Consider the following 20,796-nt stretch of genomic DNA (forward strand, 5'->3'; position numbering starts at 1 on the left):
TTTTGATGTTTTGCCATTTGCAGAAACTTGTTGTGGGATCTCCGTTGCCAGACCAGGGATTGAACCTGGGCCTCAGTGGTAAATCACTGAGTCCTAACCATTAGATCACACAGGACCTCCCGAGACTGTACAGATCTTTTGCTTGTGTTTTTATTGGGTTGCTTTCTGAGTATTATTATAATTATTACTATTACTATTGTTTTGGCTATGCCCACAACATGCAGAAGTTCCCAGACCAGGGACAAAGCGTGCACCACAGCAGTGACTTGAGCTGCAGCAGTGACAACTCCAGATCCTAATGGCTAGGCCATCAGGGGACTCCCAAGCAGAGGTTTTTTTTACAGTAAAAGGGAAATGCCAGGCATTTTCCTTGTACTTTTTCTGATCAGCTCACCTGGCAGGTGACAGGTTTCAATTGCGTTTTCCACCAGTTTCCGGAAGACCTGGAGGACTCTGGCGGGCACAATGTCCCCCTCGATGTTCACGTCGGCCTCGTGCCACTGCCACAGGTTCTTCAGGAACTGCTCCACCTCCAGCCACTGCTGCAGGCCCTCTGGGTCCCGCAGGGGGCAGGGCAGCCGGCTGCCCTGCAGGGTGTAGTAGCGCCAGCGCTGCTGCCGGGCCTCCCGGTACCCGGCCAGGCCTCTCAGTGGGACTGTGACGAGGAAGTGGGTGGGGGCCAACACCTGGGGTCGGGAAAGGAGAGAGAAGGAGGGTGAGTGCATAGACTTGGAAGGAAACAGAAACCCTTGGGGAGCTGCCCTGCTGAGCCAGCCACGCAGTTAACCCCTGACCCCATCAATGGGACCAGGAGGACCTGCTGGCAGGGGATTCCATCTGTGTCCTGCCAGTAACCCATGAAAACACTTCGGACAAAGAAATCAACTCACTGAGGCCCAGGTTTCATGGATCTCAAGGGAAAAGGGTGGACCAGGAACCCTAGAGGCATCTAAAGTTTAGGGGGAGAAGAAAAAGCAATAATGGGAGCCAGCGTTCACTGCTTCGGCACATACATACATCAGTACCACAGGTCTCATGCATTAACTTATTTCATCTTCACAGTCTCAAAAGGAGGTGAGCTTGGCTAACCTTTCCCAGATGAGAAGCCTGAGGCTCAGAGGGGCTCTAAGCCAACCCAGAGACACACAGCCAGTTGGTGGTAGAGCTGGAACCTGAGCTGAGGTCTTCTCATTGTTTATTCAACAGTTATTTTTCTCTTCCAAGCTGGTTCTCTCAAGAATGACGGACCCAGGATGGGTGAAAGATCTGGTATGAGTTAAGCCAGAGAAGGGGTGAGAAAGGAGGTGAAGGATCCTGGAAAAGGCTTCCTTTTCTTTCTGTTTGTACTGACGATCTACTGTGTCAATGACTCATCTGTACAGAGTCACAGGTGGCATGAAAGCCTGTTTGTTGAGACAATGTGAGCTACTGAGATGATTCTAAGTTTAATGGGAAAAGGTCAATAATCAGAATCAACTTACTCTGTTTCTACAGGAACCAGGTAAGTAGCGGTCAAGCAAAGAGTCCAAAGAATAGAACAACCTGGTCAACAGTGTGGTGCCACTAAAGCGAAACAACCTGTAAGTGCATCGCACAGCAGCCCACTGCCCCCTGCACATCACTCAGCTATACACTGGAGGAGCCGCCTCCTTTCCATGGATACTTATGACAAGGGAATCAGGATAATCTTTGCCCAGGGTCCAGTCAGTGACCAAGTCAGGGGTGAACCAAAAATAGCAACAAATGATTCTGCCTCATTCTCGGAGAATAGCAGTTTGATGCTTTCGTAGATGATAGGTCCATCTGACTTCAGATGTCCATTGAAATGTGGTGGATTTAAAAGGGGGGGGATATCTAAATGATGGAATTCAAAATCTATACATTACTTGAGCCCACTTGCATGTAAACTCAAGAATATTGCTATCATGTTGTTAGTGTTTAGTAAAGACATATTGAATTTGGTCCAAGATAAAATAAAAGCACTTTTCATATGCCCCACTGTAACTATTTTCAAAACTTATATAACATACAGGACATGATGTATATAAATGCAAGCTATATTTTAAGCTACGAATTCTAAGTGAGATAAGAAGAAGGAAATTTCCCCAGATACAGTTCTAGGAAAAGTGATGCTATGTTTCCATTTCTAGTCAACCTATATTTAGACTGGCGGGGTGGTAGAGGTGGGCAGGTGACGTTCTCCTATTCCAGGCGTCCATCTAATTGTGTACTTTTCATCCTGGGGTAAATTTCCTAAACTCTGAATCTGTCCTCAAATCTACAAGCCCCAGAATCTTGTCCGGTGATCCTTGTGCCCACCAAACTTGAAATGTACTAGACTAGCAATGGTCTTTTGTTCAGGTACTAACTCTTTTTCTTATTCATTCATTCAACAGAAGTTGCATGTCTACCATGGGCCATGAACCATGCCAGGTGCTAGGAATGAAGCAATCAAGAAACAAGATCCTTTCAAGCCAGGAACTTACGGTCTTGTGTGAGAGCTGGGGCATGAGTACATATATGTTTAATATTGATATGAAAGGGGTTCTTATGTGTCATAGAAAAATCAAGATAAAGGAGCACAGGGATTCAGAACAATTCAGAGCCTCACTTCTCTCCTCTCTAAAAGGGAGCAAAGCATAATGTCTGCTCTACTGGGTCAAGCACAGGTTTGAGTGAGACCATTTCTGTGAGACTGGCATTGCCCATGCTGCAACGTTGCATGGGTGCTGGTTGTGACACATGGGCCCCAGGGGCTTACAGCTCTGTGGGATTCTGCAGCAAGGACAAGGATGCCAAGCTGCTCCTGAAGTTCCTAAGGGGCACGTCTTCTACTTTCTACCTTCCCCTACCTGGAGCCCACAGACTATCACTTTCAATTATTTTCTCACCAGTGCCCTGAGTCTCTTCTGCCCAGTCCCCACGCTATTAAGGGGGTGCTTCATAAATGAAGATGTGCTTGCCTGAACTTTAATTAGTATGGTGGAATGTGCTTTGGAATCACAAGCCCCGGGTGGAGTTCTGACTTGATCAAGTCATTTGACTTCTCTAAGCTTCAATTTTTATCATCTGTAAAGGAGGACCATGGGGCCTCGGCGGCAATAACATCTATGCAATGAGTCTGTAAGTGGTAAATACGAAGAGAGCCTGCAGACGCATGAGGGCTTATTAGTACTCTCAGTGGTGTGAACGGCTGACGCATACTGACACCCACCCAAGTGGGTGCCCAATGCTGAGTGGGCACTTAGAGCCAAGAGACCTGCTTACCTTAATGTTCTCATTGTATGTGTCAGAGCAAGGGATGGCTTGGAACCGGATGTCTTGGTGGCTGATTTCTGTGGTCAGATGATGGACCACTTTCTGCACTTCTTCCACCATCTGGGAGATCCACTGGTGCCTCAAGTCCACCTGCATGCAAAGGGGTCAGCAAAGGCTGTTATTCCCAGTTCAGGTCCAGAGGAAGTGACAAGACAGGGCACAGACAAGGAATCAGCTCAGAAAATCCTGCCCTGGAGTTCCTGCTGTGGCACAGAGGACTAATGATCTAGCTCATCTCTGTGGAGGCACTGGTTTGATTCCAGGCCCAGGGCAGTGGGTTAAGGATCCAGCATTGCTAAAGCTGTGGTGTAGGTCACAGCTCTGGCCTGGGAACTTCCAGATGCCGTGGGTGCGGTTAAAAAAGATAAAAGCAAATCCTGCCCTCCGAAGAACTCCAGAGAGATGAACTTAGGCCTGATGACAGTTGCGGTGCCTCAGTGTTCTTTTGTGAAATAGAAGTATTGCTCAATATTTAACTAGTACCTACCGTGCAGTTCTAGGTGCCCGTCTAGGTACTCAGCACGACAGTGAGCAGGAAACAGTGAATAAGACAGAGATACTTGCCCTCTAGTTGAAAACACAGGATATATGCGTACACGGGTGTATATGTACATACACACACACATCTACACACAAATACATACATATATGTGTACACGCATGTGTGTAATGTAAGATCAGATATGAGAAGTCCCAAGAGGAACAATAAAATAGGATAAGGGACTAAAGAAGAAAGGGGCTGCTATGTTAGCCCAAAGGGACAGGAAGAGCTTCTCAAAAGAGGTGACATTTGAATGAGCCTTGGTGATAGCTTGGGAAAGTAAATTCTGGGGCCCTAGAGCAGGAGCAAGCCTGGCAAGGTTCAAGGGCCAGCAAGGAGGCCACTGTGGTTTCAGCCTGGAAAAGAAACAGGAGGGTGAAAGAGGAGATGAATTTGGAGAGGAGGGGAGGAGGCAGGGGCCAGGCTACCCGACAGGGTTTTGTGGACTGTGGTGAGATAGTAAAATGGGACAGTAACACCTGCTGTTCAGGTTGGTGACTATGAAACAGGTTAACGCCTGTGAACATCAGGCAGAAGTTCCCTCTATATTGTCAATCAGCGGCAGCGCCTTCTCCCCTGTGCACAGCCCCTCCCTTTGCTCCTAGACCCATGAGGAAAGGCGTGTATTGATGCTTCTTTGACTCTGCACAGCAAATCTCCGAGAACTGGAAAATTCCCCCCGAAAGTTGAATACTAAAAAATACATACCTTCAAAGATACTTAAGTTTCAGGAAAAAAAAAAAAAAAAAGGAGTTCCCCATTGTGGCTCAGCAGTAATGAACCCAACTAGCAGTATCCATGGGCATGTGGATTCAATCCCTGGCCTCACTCAGTGGGTTAAAGATCTGGCGTTGCTGTGAGCTGCAGTGTAGGTTGCAGAAGCAGCTCGAATCTTGCATTGCTGTGGTTGTGGTTTAGGCCAGCAGCTACAACTCTGATTTGACCCCTAGCCTGGAAATTTCCATGTGCCATGGGGGTGGGCCTAAAAAAAAAAAAAGACAAAAAACAAAACAAAACAAACAAACAAACAAAAAACCACATAAGGTTTAAAGAAATAGGTGTTCATGGGAAACACAGAGGAATTTTCGGTCATTTCCAGGAGAGTCAGAAAAATCCAAATGAAGAAGAGATGAGGAGAATCTGTATTTTTTTCGGAAATGTAGGGGCTTGTTCTGTTCCTCAGGAGGTACCTGCAGGCTGTTGCATGGTAAGGGGCTCCCTCTGGGATGCTGCAGAGCCCAGCCAGGACCTGGTGTGATGCATCTAAATGGAACGTCCATCCATGAATCTTATATTCCCTCTGAGTCTTGTATAGGGGCTCTTTCTATGTATTTGAATAATTTAAGACACCCATAAACTGGTCAAGGAGAAAAGTCCAGGTCAAAGAGATTTCTGTTTTCCCAACAAAATCATCAACTAGCCCAATCACCTAAGACCTCACACCTCCCACCAGCCAACAAGCCAACTGCATATGGACATAGACCACGGACATGCCTACACATGTGTTTGCACACATGTTGCAGGTCATACGCAAAGTCAGTTCATCAATAAACATTGACTTAATACCTGCTCTGAGCCAGGCACTCTGGGGCATGCTGGGGCACAGCAGTGAGTAACACAGACGTAACCATGCACTTATGATAGTGGTGAAGACAGAGATAGGCAAAGAATGTAAGTGTGGGGGCCCCAAAGGAGAACTATGGGGTGCTGCTGGGTACACTGGGACAACTGGCCAAGTCTGCAGCCTGAGACCTGTTTATGTCAATATCCCCACATAGAGCACAGTCTTTGAAACACTAATACACCCCAGACGCCTCGGAATAACAAGAAACATAAGATGAAGCCCTTGATCTTGAGGAGCTTATAATCTCATCAGACATCTATGATACAGGTAAAATTGTCTTTTCAAAATCCATGTCACTTGTCTGATCTTCGCTATGACAATTGTGTCTATACTAGCTTTTAATAGCATCTTCTTGCCACCAGCAGCCACCCACCTCTCTCTGTGTGTTCATCTCATGAAATCATCATGGGAAAAGCGACTGAGGGTAGCTTTCTTGAGCATCTATAAACTATCAAGATTCTGCATCTTCCGGAATGTGTAAGTGGAAGAGAGAAGGAAGCCACAGAGAAGGGCAGGTCATTTGCCATGTTGAAAATAAAGGCAAATGTTTGTAGAAGGATAATTAAGGGTCCTTTCCAGGGCAGGAGTACTGCCACGTGTTGGGATTCAATTCCATTCGACCAATTTTTGTTAAACATCCACTGCATGCCAGCTGCTGTGCATACATGTTGTCTAGAGACGGACAGATGAGATGACAAAGCAAGGCCAATAAACTGGAAACGAAAATTACAGCCATGGAGCGTAGGTGTGCCCAGGATGCTAGGCGGACACAGAAAAAGGAAACTTCATCTAATCTGAAGGACTCTTCATCCAGTTGGGGGACCCTTCCCGAAGGCCTGATGTGTCAGAGTGGTATCTGGAAAGGTTAGCAGGAGTTAGCTGCAAAGAGATGGGCATGAAGCTTGTTTGGGGAAGAGAAAATAGTAGATGCCTAACACGAGGAGCAGAAGGAAAAAATTGCCACGATTTCTATGTGGCTGGAGCAGACACAGCCTTGGAGGATGGTGAGGTGGGAGAATAGAGCATGAGAAGTCTTGAAAGAAAGGAGGGGGAATTTCAAGAACAAAGTCAGCATTAAGAGGGCCCCTCATGGCTTCGTGGAAATGAATCTGACGAGCATCCATGAGGATGCAAGTTTGATCCCTGGCCTTGCTCAGTGGGTTAAGGGTCCGGCGTTGCTGTGAGCTGTGGTGTGGGTCACAGACACGGCTCAGACCCTGCGTTGCTGTGGCTGTGGTGTAGGCCTGGGGCTACAGCTCTGATTAGACCCCTAGCCTGGGAACCTCCATATGCTGCGAGAGCGGCCCTAAAATGACATCAACACAAAAGTCAACATTAAGTGAGTGAAGGCTCCCAAAATGTCCATAGAGTTTGGTGACTAGAACCGGACTGATGTGTTTGGAGAAACCATGGGCACTAAGCCAGAAGGCAGCAGATTTAGAGAAAATGGGACACAAGCAAGTGCAATGAGAAGTAAGCTACTCCTCCAAGAAGTTTGGGAAGGACAAAATGAAAGGACACACAAGTCAAACACGTTTAAATGCTGAGGGGAAGAGAGCCAGTGGAGAAGGAAGAGGCAGCAGAGAGCAAAACCACGGAGCAAGGGTTTCCCAGCCAGGAAGAGTCACGGAAATCCAGAAACCTGGGGAGGAGCTCGCCTTGGTGTGTCAGAAGGAAAGGAAGGCAGGGGCCAATGCAGGGAAAAGGGTAGAGGTTTCCCGTCGGACGACTGTTTCTTTGTAAAGCAGGAGACAAGGCAGTGTGCTAAGAGTGAGGTGGAGGAAGCCAGGGGTCTTCAGCTGGAAATAAGGGGCCATTTGGGCACGTGTGTAAAGACCCGAGACCCAGCTCTGGGCCCACGAGGCTGTGGGATACCCGTGGGCTCAGTTATAAGATCTTCTCCCATACCTCTCGGCCCTCCAGGGATAACAGCGGAGGGGCTGAGGTTAGAGTTTGCTGGCAAGGTCTGGGGAAGGCTTTAAGAACAAGCCAAGGTGTCAGTGCTGAACCAGTTTGGATGAAGCCAGTTTGGTAGATGAGAGGCTGTTGGACAAGTTCAGGGACCAGAAGTCTGATCAGGAATAGTGGGGAAAAGTAAGACAAAGCTTAACTTGACGGAATACTACAGTCACAATGGTTGGGAAATAGTCATCTCAAATAGAAAACTTCCCAGCATGTGCTGAAGACTGAGGCTGACTTCCCGAATCGTCCATGTCAGTGGATGTGAGTCCACAGCATCTGAATGTTAGTAACACAGTGGTGAATCCATATATGCATATACATTTTTCCTGCATTAATAAACTAATGGGAGGTCCCTGGTGGCTCAGTGGGTTAAGGATCTGGCATTGCTACTGCTCTGGTTCAGGTTATTGCTAAGGCTTGGGTTCAGTCCCTGGCCTGGGGACTTCCACATGCCATGGGCGTAGCCAATAAAATAAAATAAAGACATTACCATATTGATACAATTGAATAGTTTTTAACTGATAAAAGCTTGAGAAAAAGTGTGTGTGTCTGTGTGTGTGTGTGTGCACATGTACACACGCATGTGCCTATCGAAAAATGATAAGCAGCCTTTGGAAAAAGTTCTCCGTTGTGAATCTCATCGACAAATCATGCCACCGTTTGATGGTAGAATTTTCTTACCAGGCAGAACAAGTTCAGACCCTTCTTAGAAGACGCCTATAATTTCTCACTTGTTATTCCTCTTTATGACTGGTTTTGACCTTTACAGATGAAAGTCAGAAGAAGGAAATACTTTTCCGGGCCTAGAGTTGCAATTTCTGGTTTGATTTTCTTTTTCCATCATTTTGGCTGCAATTTAGACTCAAGATCTTAGAATTGGAAGAGACCTCAGAAGTCACCTTGTCTGGTGTCCCTTTACAGAAGGCCAGAGTGACAAGGTAGCCTTCCTATGTCCCACTGGTAGTGAGCTGTATGATGAGACCTAACACCCAGGTTCCCCAAGTCCTCTTTCCTGTCACAGTACATTACACCCTCAAGTAGAAGTTCCAGAAATAATACCTACTTTCATCCTCTTTCTCTGCCTCACCATGCCCTTAATTTGGCGTTGCTGAAATAACAAGTCAGAGGCTGTTTTCTGGGCATCATAGGCTGTTCTGGCATCTCACAGGCATACAACGGCAACACACAGGGGCCTTGCAGTGATGCAGGGCTTACCCAGAGTTGTGGGGGGAGAGCCCTGCCTTGGACAGGCCTGTCCCAGCACCCAAGCCACTGGAGTGAAGCAGCAGCTGCCTTGCTGCTGGGTGACAGGCAGCCCCTTCCTCCCTCTGTCTCTGGATACACTTCCTGTGATTCATTCTTACCAAACAGGATCACGTGCTATTCCGCAGCCCTGAAGGGGGTCTGTGCTGGGGGTTTCCAGGCTCAATCCCACATATGTAGGTACCTCTTGGCACTCCTGTGGTCTAAACCACAGCCCAGAAACCCCAGGCTGTTTCCCTCGGCTTGTCCTGACCATGGCTTGGCCAGGTAGGCAAGAAAATTCCATTTCAGGGAGTGGAAAGGCAGGGAACGGGGCCTGAGGCAGCTCTGCAGGAAGTGGTCTTGCAGCAGGAAGGCGGCTGAACCACAGGTAGAGACTTGTCAGCAGCCCAGCCCTTTTGGCCTCTCAGACTTCAGGAAGCACGCTGAGATACCAGTGGCAAGCCTAAAGCAGCCTTACCACCAACTGTGTTTTGTGGCAAAGCTTTGAAACAAACTTCAGGGAGCATACGATGGTTCAAGAAGATGGATCAAAGCCCTCGCCATCCAAACTTAACCTCGGGTGTCTGTTTAAGTTTCACTCACCTCTTCTGCTAATTAGGTCAACGAACAAAGGTGTGTGTTTCTTTCTAAAAGACTGCATTTGTGGGGGTGACAAGGCAAAAGCAGAAATGAATTAAATTAACCGGGCCCAAGATGGTAGATGAGGTTAGATCAGTGCATGGAGCCTGGAAGAGTTAAGCCACACTTGTTAGCCTGCAGATTCAGTCACTCTAACCGAGCAGAACTGATGCAAAAACAGTCATCAGGGGCACCCTTTAGGAGTGCCATCCATTCTCTGTGCCCCCAGGGCATGTCTGCAGGCCCACACTTGTCCACCTCCCCAAGGGCCACGTCAGGCCCATTGTTGTTCCACATCATTTGCTACTATTAATAGCTCAACTCAGCGACCAATTTACTGTTTCAAGTATAAATTCCTAAGAATTCAAGGTTATTCCAGATAGTAACATTAATCTGAGTCACTTGTATTCCCACATGCTTTCCTGAAAGAGAGGTAGGGGGTGGACTCAACAGTGTGCCAGGAAGGCCTCACAGTCCCGGACACACCCATGAACCTGTGGCCTGCGTGAATGTCATCTGTGATGAGCGCCACCAGGGCAAAAAGCCTGGGAACTTCCTTCTAGACAACAGGAAGTCAGACTTCTAATTCTGGAACTACATCACATCCAATAATCAGTTTTAAAAAGGGGGAGGGATTCTATTCATAGCAGCACTATTCACAACAGTCAATCCATGGAAACAATCTAAGAGTCCATAGCCAGAGGAACAGAAAAAAGATGTGGTACATATATACCATGGAATATTACTCAGCCATAAAAAAGGATGAAATAAGGCCTTTTACAGCAATATGGATGGACCTAGAGATTATCATAAGTGAATCAGAGAAAGACAAATACCATATGCTATCACATATGTGGAATCTAAAATATGACAAAAATGAACTTAAATGAAACAGAAACAGACTCACAGACACAGAGGACAGACTTGTAGCTGTGTCGGGGGAGGGATGAAGAGGGAGGTTGGGGTTAGTAGATACAAACTATTATACAGAGAATGAATAAACGACAAGGTCCTACTGCAGGGCACAGGGAACTATATTCAATATCCTGTGATAAACCATAATGGAAAAGAATATGAAAATTTATATATACATATATATCTGAATCACTTTGCTGAACAGCAGAAATGAATACTACACTGTAAATCAACTACTTCAATTAAAATTTTTAAAAATTAAAAAAAATATATACGGAGGGAGCAGACACTGTCTTTGTCTTCCAGGGGCTAATAATTTAAAGGCATGGAGTCTTAAATTCAGTGATACACACAGAAAGACATCATATTGCCCATCTTTTCAAATGAATCCTTCCAGAAACCAAATGCTTGGGCCCCGCAGGATATGTGCAGCTCCATGTATAGCAGAAGCCATAGCAACGGCAACACCATGGAGTTAAAATGATGAGTCATGGCTTTGTGCAGGATACGGTAAGGGTGAGCTCCCTGTGAGCCTCTCTGTAATCCTCTGAGGTGGATGCTATGATTATCCGCTTTCACAGGGGAGGAAACCGGAGTTCAAAAAGAGAGAGTACTTTAAGAGAGTCCTGGAGCCCGTAAGTCATAGAACGGGGACCCACACCCGGGCAATGCCATCCCGAAGTCCTTGCTCATAACCACTGCACTGCTCTGTCTTCCCAAGGCCAAGGTGGCTGGGAATGAAACCCACGCTGACTGCTTGAACCCAGTTCCCATAACAAGAAGGTCTCTCCACGTGTTAAAACCCTACGCATGCGCTAAGGCTTTGTCTCCACCCCTCTTTCTAAGAACGGCCTCTCCCATCAGAACTAACACTGATCTGTCTCCTCCAGAGCCCTATTTGAATTTCTGTGTAGCCCTTGAGATGTTCCATTTTGCCTGTCTGCCTGGGGGACTTGCTCCTTTTACCTTCAGAGTTATGTGCAAAATCTGCAGGTGGAGTAGGGCCATGCTTAAAGATCTATCCCAAATGCGGAACGTCTCTCTCACTGAGCAGGTCGCATCCCAGGTTTTTGGGGCACGATGAGGGTTTAGCCGAGGAAATGTGGTTTGGTGTAAAGAAAGAGTAGCATGGTACCTCAGCACCTTTGCTAACAGTGTGACTTTCTTCCTCTGTGAAAATGATGGTAATATGCACGTGTCACACGGGTGTTGATTCCATCAGATGAGACACTGCAGAGCCTCAGCCTGCACTGCGTTGCCTTCAATGAGCCCTGAAGATTCTGCAGACCACACACGGGCAATGATACCACGTGAATGCCACCGGGTGTAAAGACACTGTTCTTCCCTTTGGAAATTTATAAAGAATAAAATGCTATCATACTTAAGTTGCTGCCAAGATAACAACAGGAAAGGCGTCAGGAGTCAAGACACAACTGATCATCAAATAAATATTATCTATAATCACTTGGATGGAAGTTCATAGGAAAGCACAAATGTCTGTACTTGGTACCAGATTAATCCTTCTTGAGAAAGTGGATTCTGAGCAGAGTTGGAAGGATGAAATGGAGAAGAGATAGGATATTTCCCCCCCCCCCCCCCATAGAGGGGGAGGGAAGCTTGGGCCTGAGACCTTCTCAGGGCACAGTTCTTGTGGGACAGGAGTGTTAGACTCAGCCACCTACCAGATGGAGAAGGGAATACATGGTGGGGTAGTTGTCACACCCAGAAGCGCTGCACCTCTGGTTGGACAGATGCTCAGCTCTAGCCTGTGGCTGCCAGGCAAGAAACTGGGACCTGTGGTTGCCAGATATCCTGATTTTTGTTTCCAGAGAAGCTGGAAATCTCAATTTCTATGCAAAATCTCACAATTTTGAAATGTTTGTAACAAACTTGAAAATTTTTAAAAATTCTCTGCAGGATAAAGAAAACACATGCACAGGCTGGATTCAACATTCCGAGCTTTTGTTTAGAATGTCTGTGATTGAAGATGTAGGGAAGCAGAGGGTAGAAAGAGAAAGTATTATTGAACGCCAGGCTGAAATATTTGGACTTTTTCCTTTCAGAAAACACAGGACCATGGAGAATGCCAACTAACACCCCTTCCACTTATAGCCCCCAAAGGAGAAATCACTTTGCTATAATTTTTATTTTTGTAAGTTTGCCCTATTCTCTTAATGGTTTTGCCTATGAGATCAATTTTACTTATCACTATAATAATGAGCTCTGCTTTGTGTACTTGCATAGGCATGAAAACCCCAGACTTGGTGCTAACTCTCAAATGTATTCATTTTAAGGGTAGCTCTGTGCCTTAGTAGCTTCACCTGTAAGTGGAAAGCCTTAAATTAGACAATATTTAAGGTCTCTTCAAGTTCTAACATCCTGAAAGCCCATGACTCTATATAGAAGGACTTAAATTAGTTCTTAATTGATGTGTACTAAAAATACAGTGATAATACATATATATTTTAATATGGCAGTTTTAAAGTTTTCAAAAAGCTTTCTTATTTACTCTTTCTCAGTGACCCCACTAAAACCCTATTATCACTCCCATTTCACAGAGAAGACCACTGAGGCTCAGTCAGGTTAGGTGTCTTGCTCGTGACCATCCAGACATCAGTGACAGAGCGGGAGTCTCAGCTCAAGTTCTAAGTCTTCCTTCCACGTTCCATACCCTGCATGCCTCTTGCACTAGAACCTCAAAGAGAAGAGACTGATACACGGCCAGCCCCCAACACTCTCATGGGTGATGGTCTTGCATTCCTGTGGAGCATTTGCTGTGTCTTGGGGAACAGCCTGAAATCCTTTCTGAATCAAGGTTGGTGGGGCGGGAGGAGTGGGGAGTGGTGCACGGGAGAGACCAGTTATCTGTCCTTACCTTATTCAGTAGGCAATCATCCAAGTTTCCTTCGGTCAGGGATTTCATGGCTTCTTGGTCAATCCTGAGCAGAACGGCAATGTTCTTGGCTTGTCTCTTGGTGCAGACAGCACTTGTGGGCAACGTCGCCAATGATGTTCGTCTCTGGGGCCTGAATTTCTCTGGGAATGTGTACATGCACCAGAGACTTGCCTTCTCAATGCCTTACTCAAGCTCGTATTTCCAAATTGTGAGCATCCGTCTCTTATCTTTTGGGAAATTAAAAAAAAAAAAAAAAGAAACAAACAAACTGAAGAGAGTTGATGAAATTGAATTTGAGTCTAATCGGCTTTGCTCTGTTTAGCTCTATTGACTGGTGCTTGACCAAAGGGCAATTTTCCAAGTTGTATTTCCCATTCGAATGCTCAGACGTTCCCTTCATGAAAGAAATGCCCTGTCGTTGGCGTCTTCTCACCTTTTTAGGCTCGCATCCTGACACTAGATGCACGTGTGAGCTCAGGATCTTACGTCTCCTTGTTCTGAGCCTGTTGACAGTAAATACCCTTTGTCCTCCAATCCAAAAAATCCCGCAGATTGATTTACTTTCTTTACAATAACTGGGAAACTGCCAAACAAGCAGCCTGGCACCCATCATTATGCCTACAAACAAGTGACCAGGCACGACATTTTGCATGTGGACACACACATACACACACTCCTATGCACACACACACAGGCACCCCCAGGAACTGCAGGACAGGGAGCCTTCTGCTCACCTGCTGACCTTTAACTGTAATCTCCCTCTTCCCACCTGAAAGCTGGCAGTAAAAATAAAGTCAGTGTAAACAGGCCCCTCAAGAGTCAAAGAAACACGTCTGGTTTTACCAGCACAACCATGTTGGAAAACAGCTCAGGCAGCAAATTCCCAGTCTGGCTGGCTGGGGCTAGTTTTATACAGGGGGGAAAAAAAAAAAATTCACAATGGCTTGATCTCCCTGAGCCTGATAAACATCAGAGTCTGCTATCAGATGATCCCAAGAAATTACCGCACTTCTAGGAGCCCAGCTCCGTTCAGAGCAGCATTCCAAGGGCAGGTGTCTTTCCAAACCCACCTTTGAGCACTGCCTGAGCGCTCAGCAACGGTGCAGGGCAGCCAGGCTGTTCCTTAACCACAGCATTTGCATATCTTCCCGAACTCCCCACCATCTGAAAGCCACATCAGAGCTCCCGGCAGCTCCAGGCTCCACCCAGCCAGCTAATCCCAGGGTTCCAGTCCAGCTTCTCCAGATTCCTGGTGACTCTGTAGTCTGCTATCAACATGGTCAAGCTGCCCCGCCTCAACACTGCCTCGATTTTTGGTTTTCTTCCATTTGCATTTCCAAATCTCTTTTTACCGTCAAAGGCTCCCGGAGTGATTTCAGAATTTTCTTCCTTTGCCGTCTCTTACCAGTGGTCAGCTGTTCCCAAATATCGTTTTTTCACAGGGGTGCAGGAGAGCTCTCTCCACTTCATTTTCAATTTCACCAAAGTCCTCCTGTTTTTCCCGCATGCTCTTGCTTTTGTCCTTCCTTCTGCTTCACTGTAATCATTAACTCGGGAGTCCCTTTCTTCTGGTGGGGCTTTTCCTACTGTTCTAAGCTCACCCCAGACGCCCGTCTTCAGAGGCACAACCTTTCATCCTTCTGCGCCCTGCAGCTGTCCTACCTTGACTGCTCCAGTACGGCAGCTGATCCTGATGCCAAAAGTGGAATTCTTCTCTTGTGCTAGAGCCCAGTGACGCTGTCCAGATGTGAGCAGGGCAAACAACGAAGAGGGACGATCGAGGAGCCTGGGAGGAGAAGGAGCAGGTGCTCGGCGTGGTTTACAACAGTCTTATTTTACCTGAATGCTGAACCTGGGAAAAAGAGTGTTGTATAAACACAGCGAGTCCCCTGTCCTTTGATAGGGTTCCTTACGGGCAGAGGTTCCGAAATACAGGGCAGTGCCGCAAACACAGGCACTCTGACGATTGGCAGAGGCAAACTTTCTTTGTAGATAGAGATCTCTGGCTGATTGGATATTGGACCAGCAAATATTTATTGAGCAACAGATTGCCTCAGGCAGGGTGGTGTTGGGTCACCAGGAGGGATTCAAAATTGACTCAGATTCTCCTCCTTCCTTGGGAAATAAATATCCTCGTTTCTCATGACTCACAGCAAACGCAAGTCTGAACATGGACACCAGCTTTGGCTCCATTTCTGTTGTGAGGACCAAGTTTTCTTTTTTCCTTTTAGTCAGTTTAACAAGATATTCAAACCCTAAACCATCCATATGAGACACCCTAGGATAATCCGGTCACCCAGTCCACCAGCAGAGGTGTTTGCTCCCGATTTACCTAGGGGCCTGGATTTTCATCCCGAGAAGGGGATTGGCTTGACCCAAATCAACCTTAAATACACAAATTTGTTTAAGTTCACCAAGGTTACAAACTCTGATTTATTCTTTCAAGGATTTCTCTTAATCCCAGGGTGACTCAAACCTGACAGTTCAGGGAGCCAGACAGAGATAAGAGTCTAAGCTGTGAGGAAGCCCCCTAGCAATGACCAGCAAGGCAGGGACCCTGTCTGTTCTGGCATCTTCTGCATAGCTGACCCTCAGTGAATAGTGGTGGAAAGAGGAAAATAACTGAGATGATGAAATCCACAAGAAGATTGGGCCATCAGCAAGTTTGAGTTCACATGCATTTACCGAATACCAAGAGCCTTTGATTCTATTATGATGTACATCTAAAGATCAGTGGAGTTAAAAATGAACAACTGGGAGTTCCCTTGCAGTGCAGCGCTCTAAGGATTCAGTGTTGTCACTGCAATGGCCCAGGTCGCTACTGTGGCGCAGGTTCGATCCCTGGCCCCAGAACTTGCACATGCCATGGGCCCAGCCAAAAAACCCCCGCAAAACACAACTGCAAAAACTACAACCTTCCTTTGTTTTTCTCCTCTTAATAGCTAACAACCTCATTACAGCTTCCACTTCGTCTTTCTTTGCTCATCAAGGACTTTTGGTTCACTTTTACTTTTTACAAATGTAATTGACAATCATGCTGTTATAAATATCAAATTCCTCTTCAAGACACTGTCTCCTTTATACGGACTAAATGTCATCATTAAATTCTAAATCCACTTCACTTATAAAAGTGAAAAAAAAATAGTGGTGAGTATTTGGTGGCATTAAACGTTAAGGAATAAATAAAATACTTTTTGATGTATAAAACAGCCAAGGTGATCTGTTACAGAATATTATACACTCAGTGATCCCAGAATATATCCCAAAGATCTCAGGGCTAGAGGAGAGGAAAGGAGACTATTTGGCTATGTTTCCTTCTGTCTGTGTGTCTGTCCATCTATATTTTCTGGCACTGGAATGTCATTCTAGATTCTCCTCATTCAAATGACCCAATGCTGAAGGGCAACTCAGAAACTTATCTTAAACAGAGACCAGTTGACGCTATAATAAAACACCCACTGTGGCCTGGATGACACTTTATTTTCAAATTAAATAGTAAGGTATTTCCATTTTCATCTCTCTCTACCTGGTAAACAGAGTTATATTTTCATCTGAAACTTTTCCTTAAGTCAGCGTGCAGCTCCCTTTTCTTTGCTCAGAGTCCTGTGACCCTGGCATATTTTTCAGCTGACATCACCAGAAAAGCACTGGGAATGAAGAAAGTCTTTCAGGAAGAAGACATTTAGTTTTATTAATTTTTTTCCTATTAATTGATTATACCATGAAACTAACTGGTTCACCTCATTTTCTGTGATACCTGAGTTAGGAAGTGGCAGGAAATAGGCGATGGAAGGAATTAATTGTTCCTGAGTCTTGGGCACACAGGGGACTTCTTTTCCCCTCACCCTCTATTGCTCACAACACAGACAGATGTGACTGTTTTTAGCCAAAAGAGACCCAGACAGAAGATAAAGATACAGAGATCAATGGAACAAAATAGAAAGCCCAGAAACAGACTCACACAAACACCGTCATTTGATCTTTGATAAACTATCAACACAATTCAGTGGAGGGAAGATATTTTTTTTTTTCCACTACTGTGTTTTGGAATAATTGGCCTTCCACAGGAAAAGAAATAAACCTTGATATTACAGCTCATACCTTACATAAAGATTAACCCTAAAGGGATCACAGATCTAAAGGAAAAAATAAGCTAAATCCTTGTGAACTGGGGTTAGGCCAAGAGTTTCTAGGAATGACACCAAATATTTATCTCTTTTTAAAACTGATAAATTAGACTTCACCAAATTTAAAATCTTTTGTTCTTACAAAGATACTGTCATGAGAATGAAGAGATGAGATATGGACCAGGAGGGGAGTTCCTGTTGTGCCGCAGTGGAAACGAATCCGACTAGGAACCATGAGATTGTGGGTTCAATCCCTGGCCCTGCTCAGCAGGTTAAGGATTCAGCATTATCGTGAGCTGGGGTGTAGGTCACAGACTTGGCTCGGATTCTGCGTTGCTGTGGTTGTGGCGCAGGCTGGCAGCCATCACTCTGATTTGAACCCTAGCCTGGGAACATCCATATGCCGCAGGTGCAGTCCTAAAAAGTAAAAAAAAAAAAAAAAAAGATATGGACACGGAGAATATATTTGAAAACTATGTGCCCAACAAAGGACTTATATCCAGAATATATAACGAATTCTCAAACTCAACAGTTAAAAAAACAAATAATATAACTTAAAAGTGGTAAAGGACTGGAACCGACATTTCACCAAAGAGGATGGAAGGATGATAAATAAGCACCTGAACAGATAGGGGAGAGCATTAGACATTAGGGAAATGCAAATTAAAAACACAAAAAGATACAATTCCATATTGTTTGAATGGCTAAAATGAAAAAATGCTGACAATACCTAGTGCTGACAAGCAGAGGGAGCAACTAAAACTCTTACACATTTCTGATGGGAATGAAAATGGGAATGAAAAATGGTTTGGCAATTTCCTATAAAGTTAAATATATATTTGATCCTCAGGATTCCACTCCTAGGAGGAATGAAACCCTGGTTTACGCAAAAACCTGTCCATAAACATTCACGGTGCTGTTATTTGCAATTGTCAAAAGCTGGCCACCACCCCAAAGCTCCTCAATGGGTGAATGGATAAACCAGTACATCCGCACCACAGAATAATATACAGCAATAAAAAGGAATAAACCAGGAGTTTCCATCGTGGCTCAGCAAAAAAGAATCTGACTAGGATCCATGAGGACACAGGTTCAATTCCTGGCCTCACTTAGTGGGCAAAGGATCCAGCGTTGTCATGAGCTGTGGTGTAGGTCGCAGATGCAGCTTGGATCTGGCATTGCTGTGGCTGTGGTGTAGGTCAGCAGCTACAGCTCTGTTTTGACCCCCAGCCTGGGAACCTCCATATGCCATAGGCGCAGCCCTAAAAAGCAAAAAATAAAAAAATAAAAGGAACAAACTATTGTTACAGTTTGAATGAATCTTAAACACCTTATGTTCCGTGAGAGGACTCAGTTTCAAAAACTTGCATATTGTTTGATTCTGTTAATTTGGCATTCTCAAAAATTCTTTAAAAAGACTGAGCTATAGCGGTGGAAAAAAAATCAGGGGTTATCAGGGGTTTGGGGGGCAGGTGAGGTGTGGCTACAAATGGATGGCATGAGGGAGATTTGGGGGATGGTGGAATTGTTCTGTGTTCTGATTTTGGTGAGATTTTAATGAATCTGTATATTATGTTAAAATTCACATAACTTTTCACCAGAAAAAAAAAGTGTCACTTTAGATCATTTTTAAAATAGAGAAACCCAAGAATATTGATTACAAAGAAAATACAGTCGAGTTACCAAGTTCTTCAAAGACATGTAGTCTGTTATTTTACTGGAAAGTATAACTATTATGTAATCAAATAGTGTCTTCTTTTTTTTGTTTGTTTTTTAAGACGCTTTCTTTTTTTGGAGCAATTTTAGGCTCCCAGAAAAATTGAAAGGAAGGTACAGAGATTTCCCATGTATGCTCTTCTTCAACACGTTCATTGCCTCCCCATTATCAGCATCTGCCAGAGTGGTACATTTGTCACAGCTAATGAACCTACATTGTCACATCATCACCTAAAGTCCTAGAGTATGAATGTTATGGTTTGCTCTTGTGTTGCACATTTATGGATTCAGACATATGTATCCATCATTATAATATCATGCAAAGTATTTTCACTGTCCTCAAAGTTATGCCTACTTACCCCTCCTCCAACACTAACCTCCCCCCCCAACCAACTCCTGGTAACTACTCATTTTTTTACTGTCTCCAAAGGTTTTTCCTTTCCAGAATGTCACGTAGTTGCAATCATACAATATGCAGCATCTTCAGATTGGTTTCTTTCACTTGATAATATGCATTTAAGGTTGCTCCATGTCTTTTCATGGCTTACTAACTCATTTCTTTTTAGTGCCAAATAATATTCCACTGTCTGGATAGACTGCAGTTTAGTTATCTTTCACCTACTTGAAGACATCTTGGTTACGTCCAAGTTTGGGAAATTATGAATAAACCTGCTACAAACATCCAGTTTCAGGTTTTTATGTAGATATAAGTTTTCAGCTCCTTTGGATAGACATCAGGGAAGGCAACTGCTGGATCATACAACAAGGATGTATTTAGTTTTATAAGAACCCACCAATCTGTCTCCCAAAGTGGTTGAACCATTTTGTATTTCCACCAGCAATTACTGAGCGTTCCTGTTGCTCCATATCCCCTCCAGCATTTTGTGCTTTCCATGTTTCAAATTTAAGGCATTCTTATGTGTATGTAGTGGTATCTCCTTATCGTTTTAATTTGCATTTCCCTGATAATGTATAAGGTAGAACATCTTCTCATATGCTTATTTGCCACCTGTATGGCAGTGGTGAGATGTCTTGTTTAAGGTCTTTGGAGTATTTTCCAATTGGATTTTTTTTAAGAGTTCTTTGTATATTTTGAATAATTGTCCTTTATCAGATGTGCCTTTTGGCAAACATTTTCCCCCAGTTTGTGGCTTGTCTTCTCATTCACTTGACATTGTCCTTTGCTGAGCAGAAGTTTTTACTTTTGATGAAGTCTAGCTTATCCATTAGTTCTCTCACGGATGGTGCCATGGGTGTTGCATGTGAAAAGTCATCATCAAACCGAAAGTCATCCAGATTTTCTCTTACGTTCTATTCTAAAATTTTTATAGTTTTATGTTTTACATTTAGGTCTGTTATCCACTTTGAATTCATTTTTGCAAATAGTGTAAAGTATATGTTTAGATTATTACTTTTTTTTTGGCACGTGGATGCCCAGTAGTTCCAGTACTATTTGTTGAAGAGACTGTGTTTCATTGTACTGCCTTTGCCCTTTTGGTAAATATTAATTGACTATATTTATAGGGATATGTTTCTGGGCTCTATCCATTTGTCTATTCTTTTGCCAGTCCTCCACTGTCATGATTATTATAGCTCCATTGTAAGTCTGGAAGTCAGTTATTGTCACTCCTCCAACTTTGTTTTTCTCCTTCAATATTATGTTAGCTACTCTGGGTCTTTTGCCTCTGCATATAAACTTTAGAATCAGTTTCTTAATATTCACAAAATGGCTTGCTGGGATTTTTATTGGGATTGCACTTAGTCAATTTGGGAAAAACGGACATCTTGACAATACCGAGTCTTCCCACTCATG

At 44.5% G+C, this 20,796-nt stretch overlaps 1 protein-coding gene across 7 annotated transcripts in view; it reads right to left on the reverse strand.

Moving 5' to 3' along the window:
• The window catches only part of MAB21L3 (mab-21 like 3), a 48,119-nt gene extending 32,993 nt beyond the window's left edge, over positions 1-15,126 (reverse strand). For 5 of the 7 annotated variants that reach the window (XR_007135560.1, XR_007135558.1, XR_007135557.1 and 2 more), the window contains exons 1-4: positions 14,211-15,122; positions 13,120-13,367; positions 3,268-3,408; positions 395-686 (exon numbers count right to left, since the gene is read on the reverse strand). Coding sequence is in view for 2 of the 7 variants with exons in the window: in XM_047784922.1 (XP_047640878.1) it covers positions 395-686; positions 3,268-3,408; positions 13,120-13,296 (610 nt within the window). In the remaining 5 variants the exon portion in view is untranslated. Of the gene's footprint in view, positions 1-394; positions 687-3,267; positions 3,409-13,119; positions 13,368-14,210 lie in introns of all 7 variants that reach the window. The other 2 variants (XM_047784922.1, XM_047784921.1) reach the window with 2 other exon arrangements.
• Between the last annotated feature and the right edge of the window lie 5,670 nt (positions 15,127-20,796).

The sequence above is a fragment of the Phacochoerus africanus genome, chromosome 6 (assembly GCF_016906955.1).
Source record: "Phacochoerus africanus isolate WHEZ1 chromosome 6, ROS_Pafr_v1, whole genome shotgun sequence".
In the NCBI taxonomy this organism is placed as follows: Eukaryota; Metazoa; Chordata; class Mammalia; order Artiodactyla; family Suidae; genus Phacochoerus; species Phacochoerus africanus.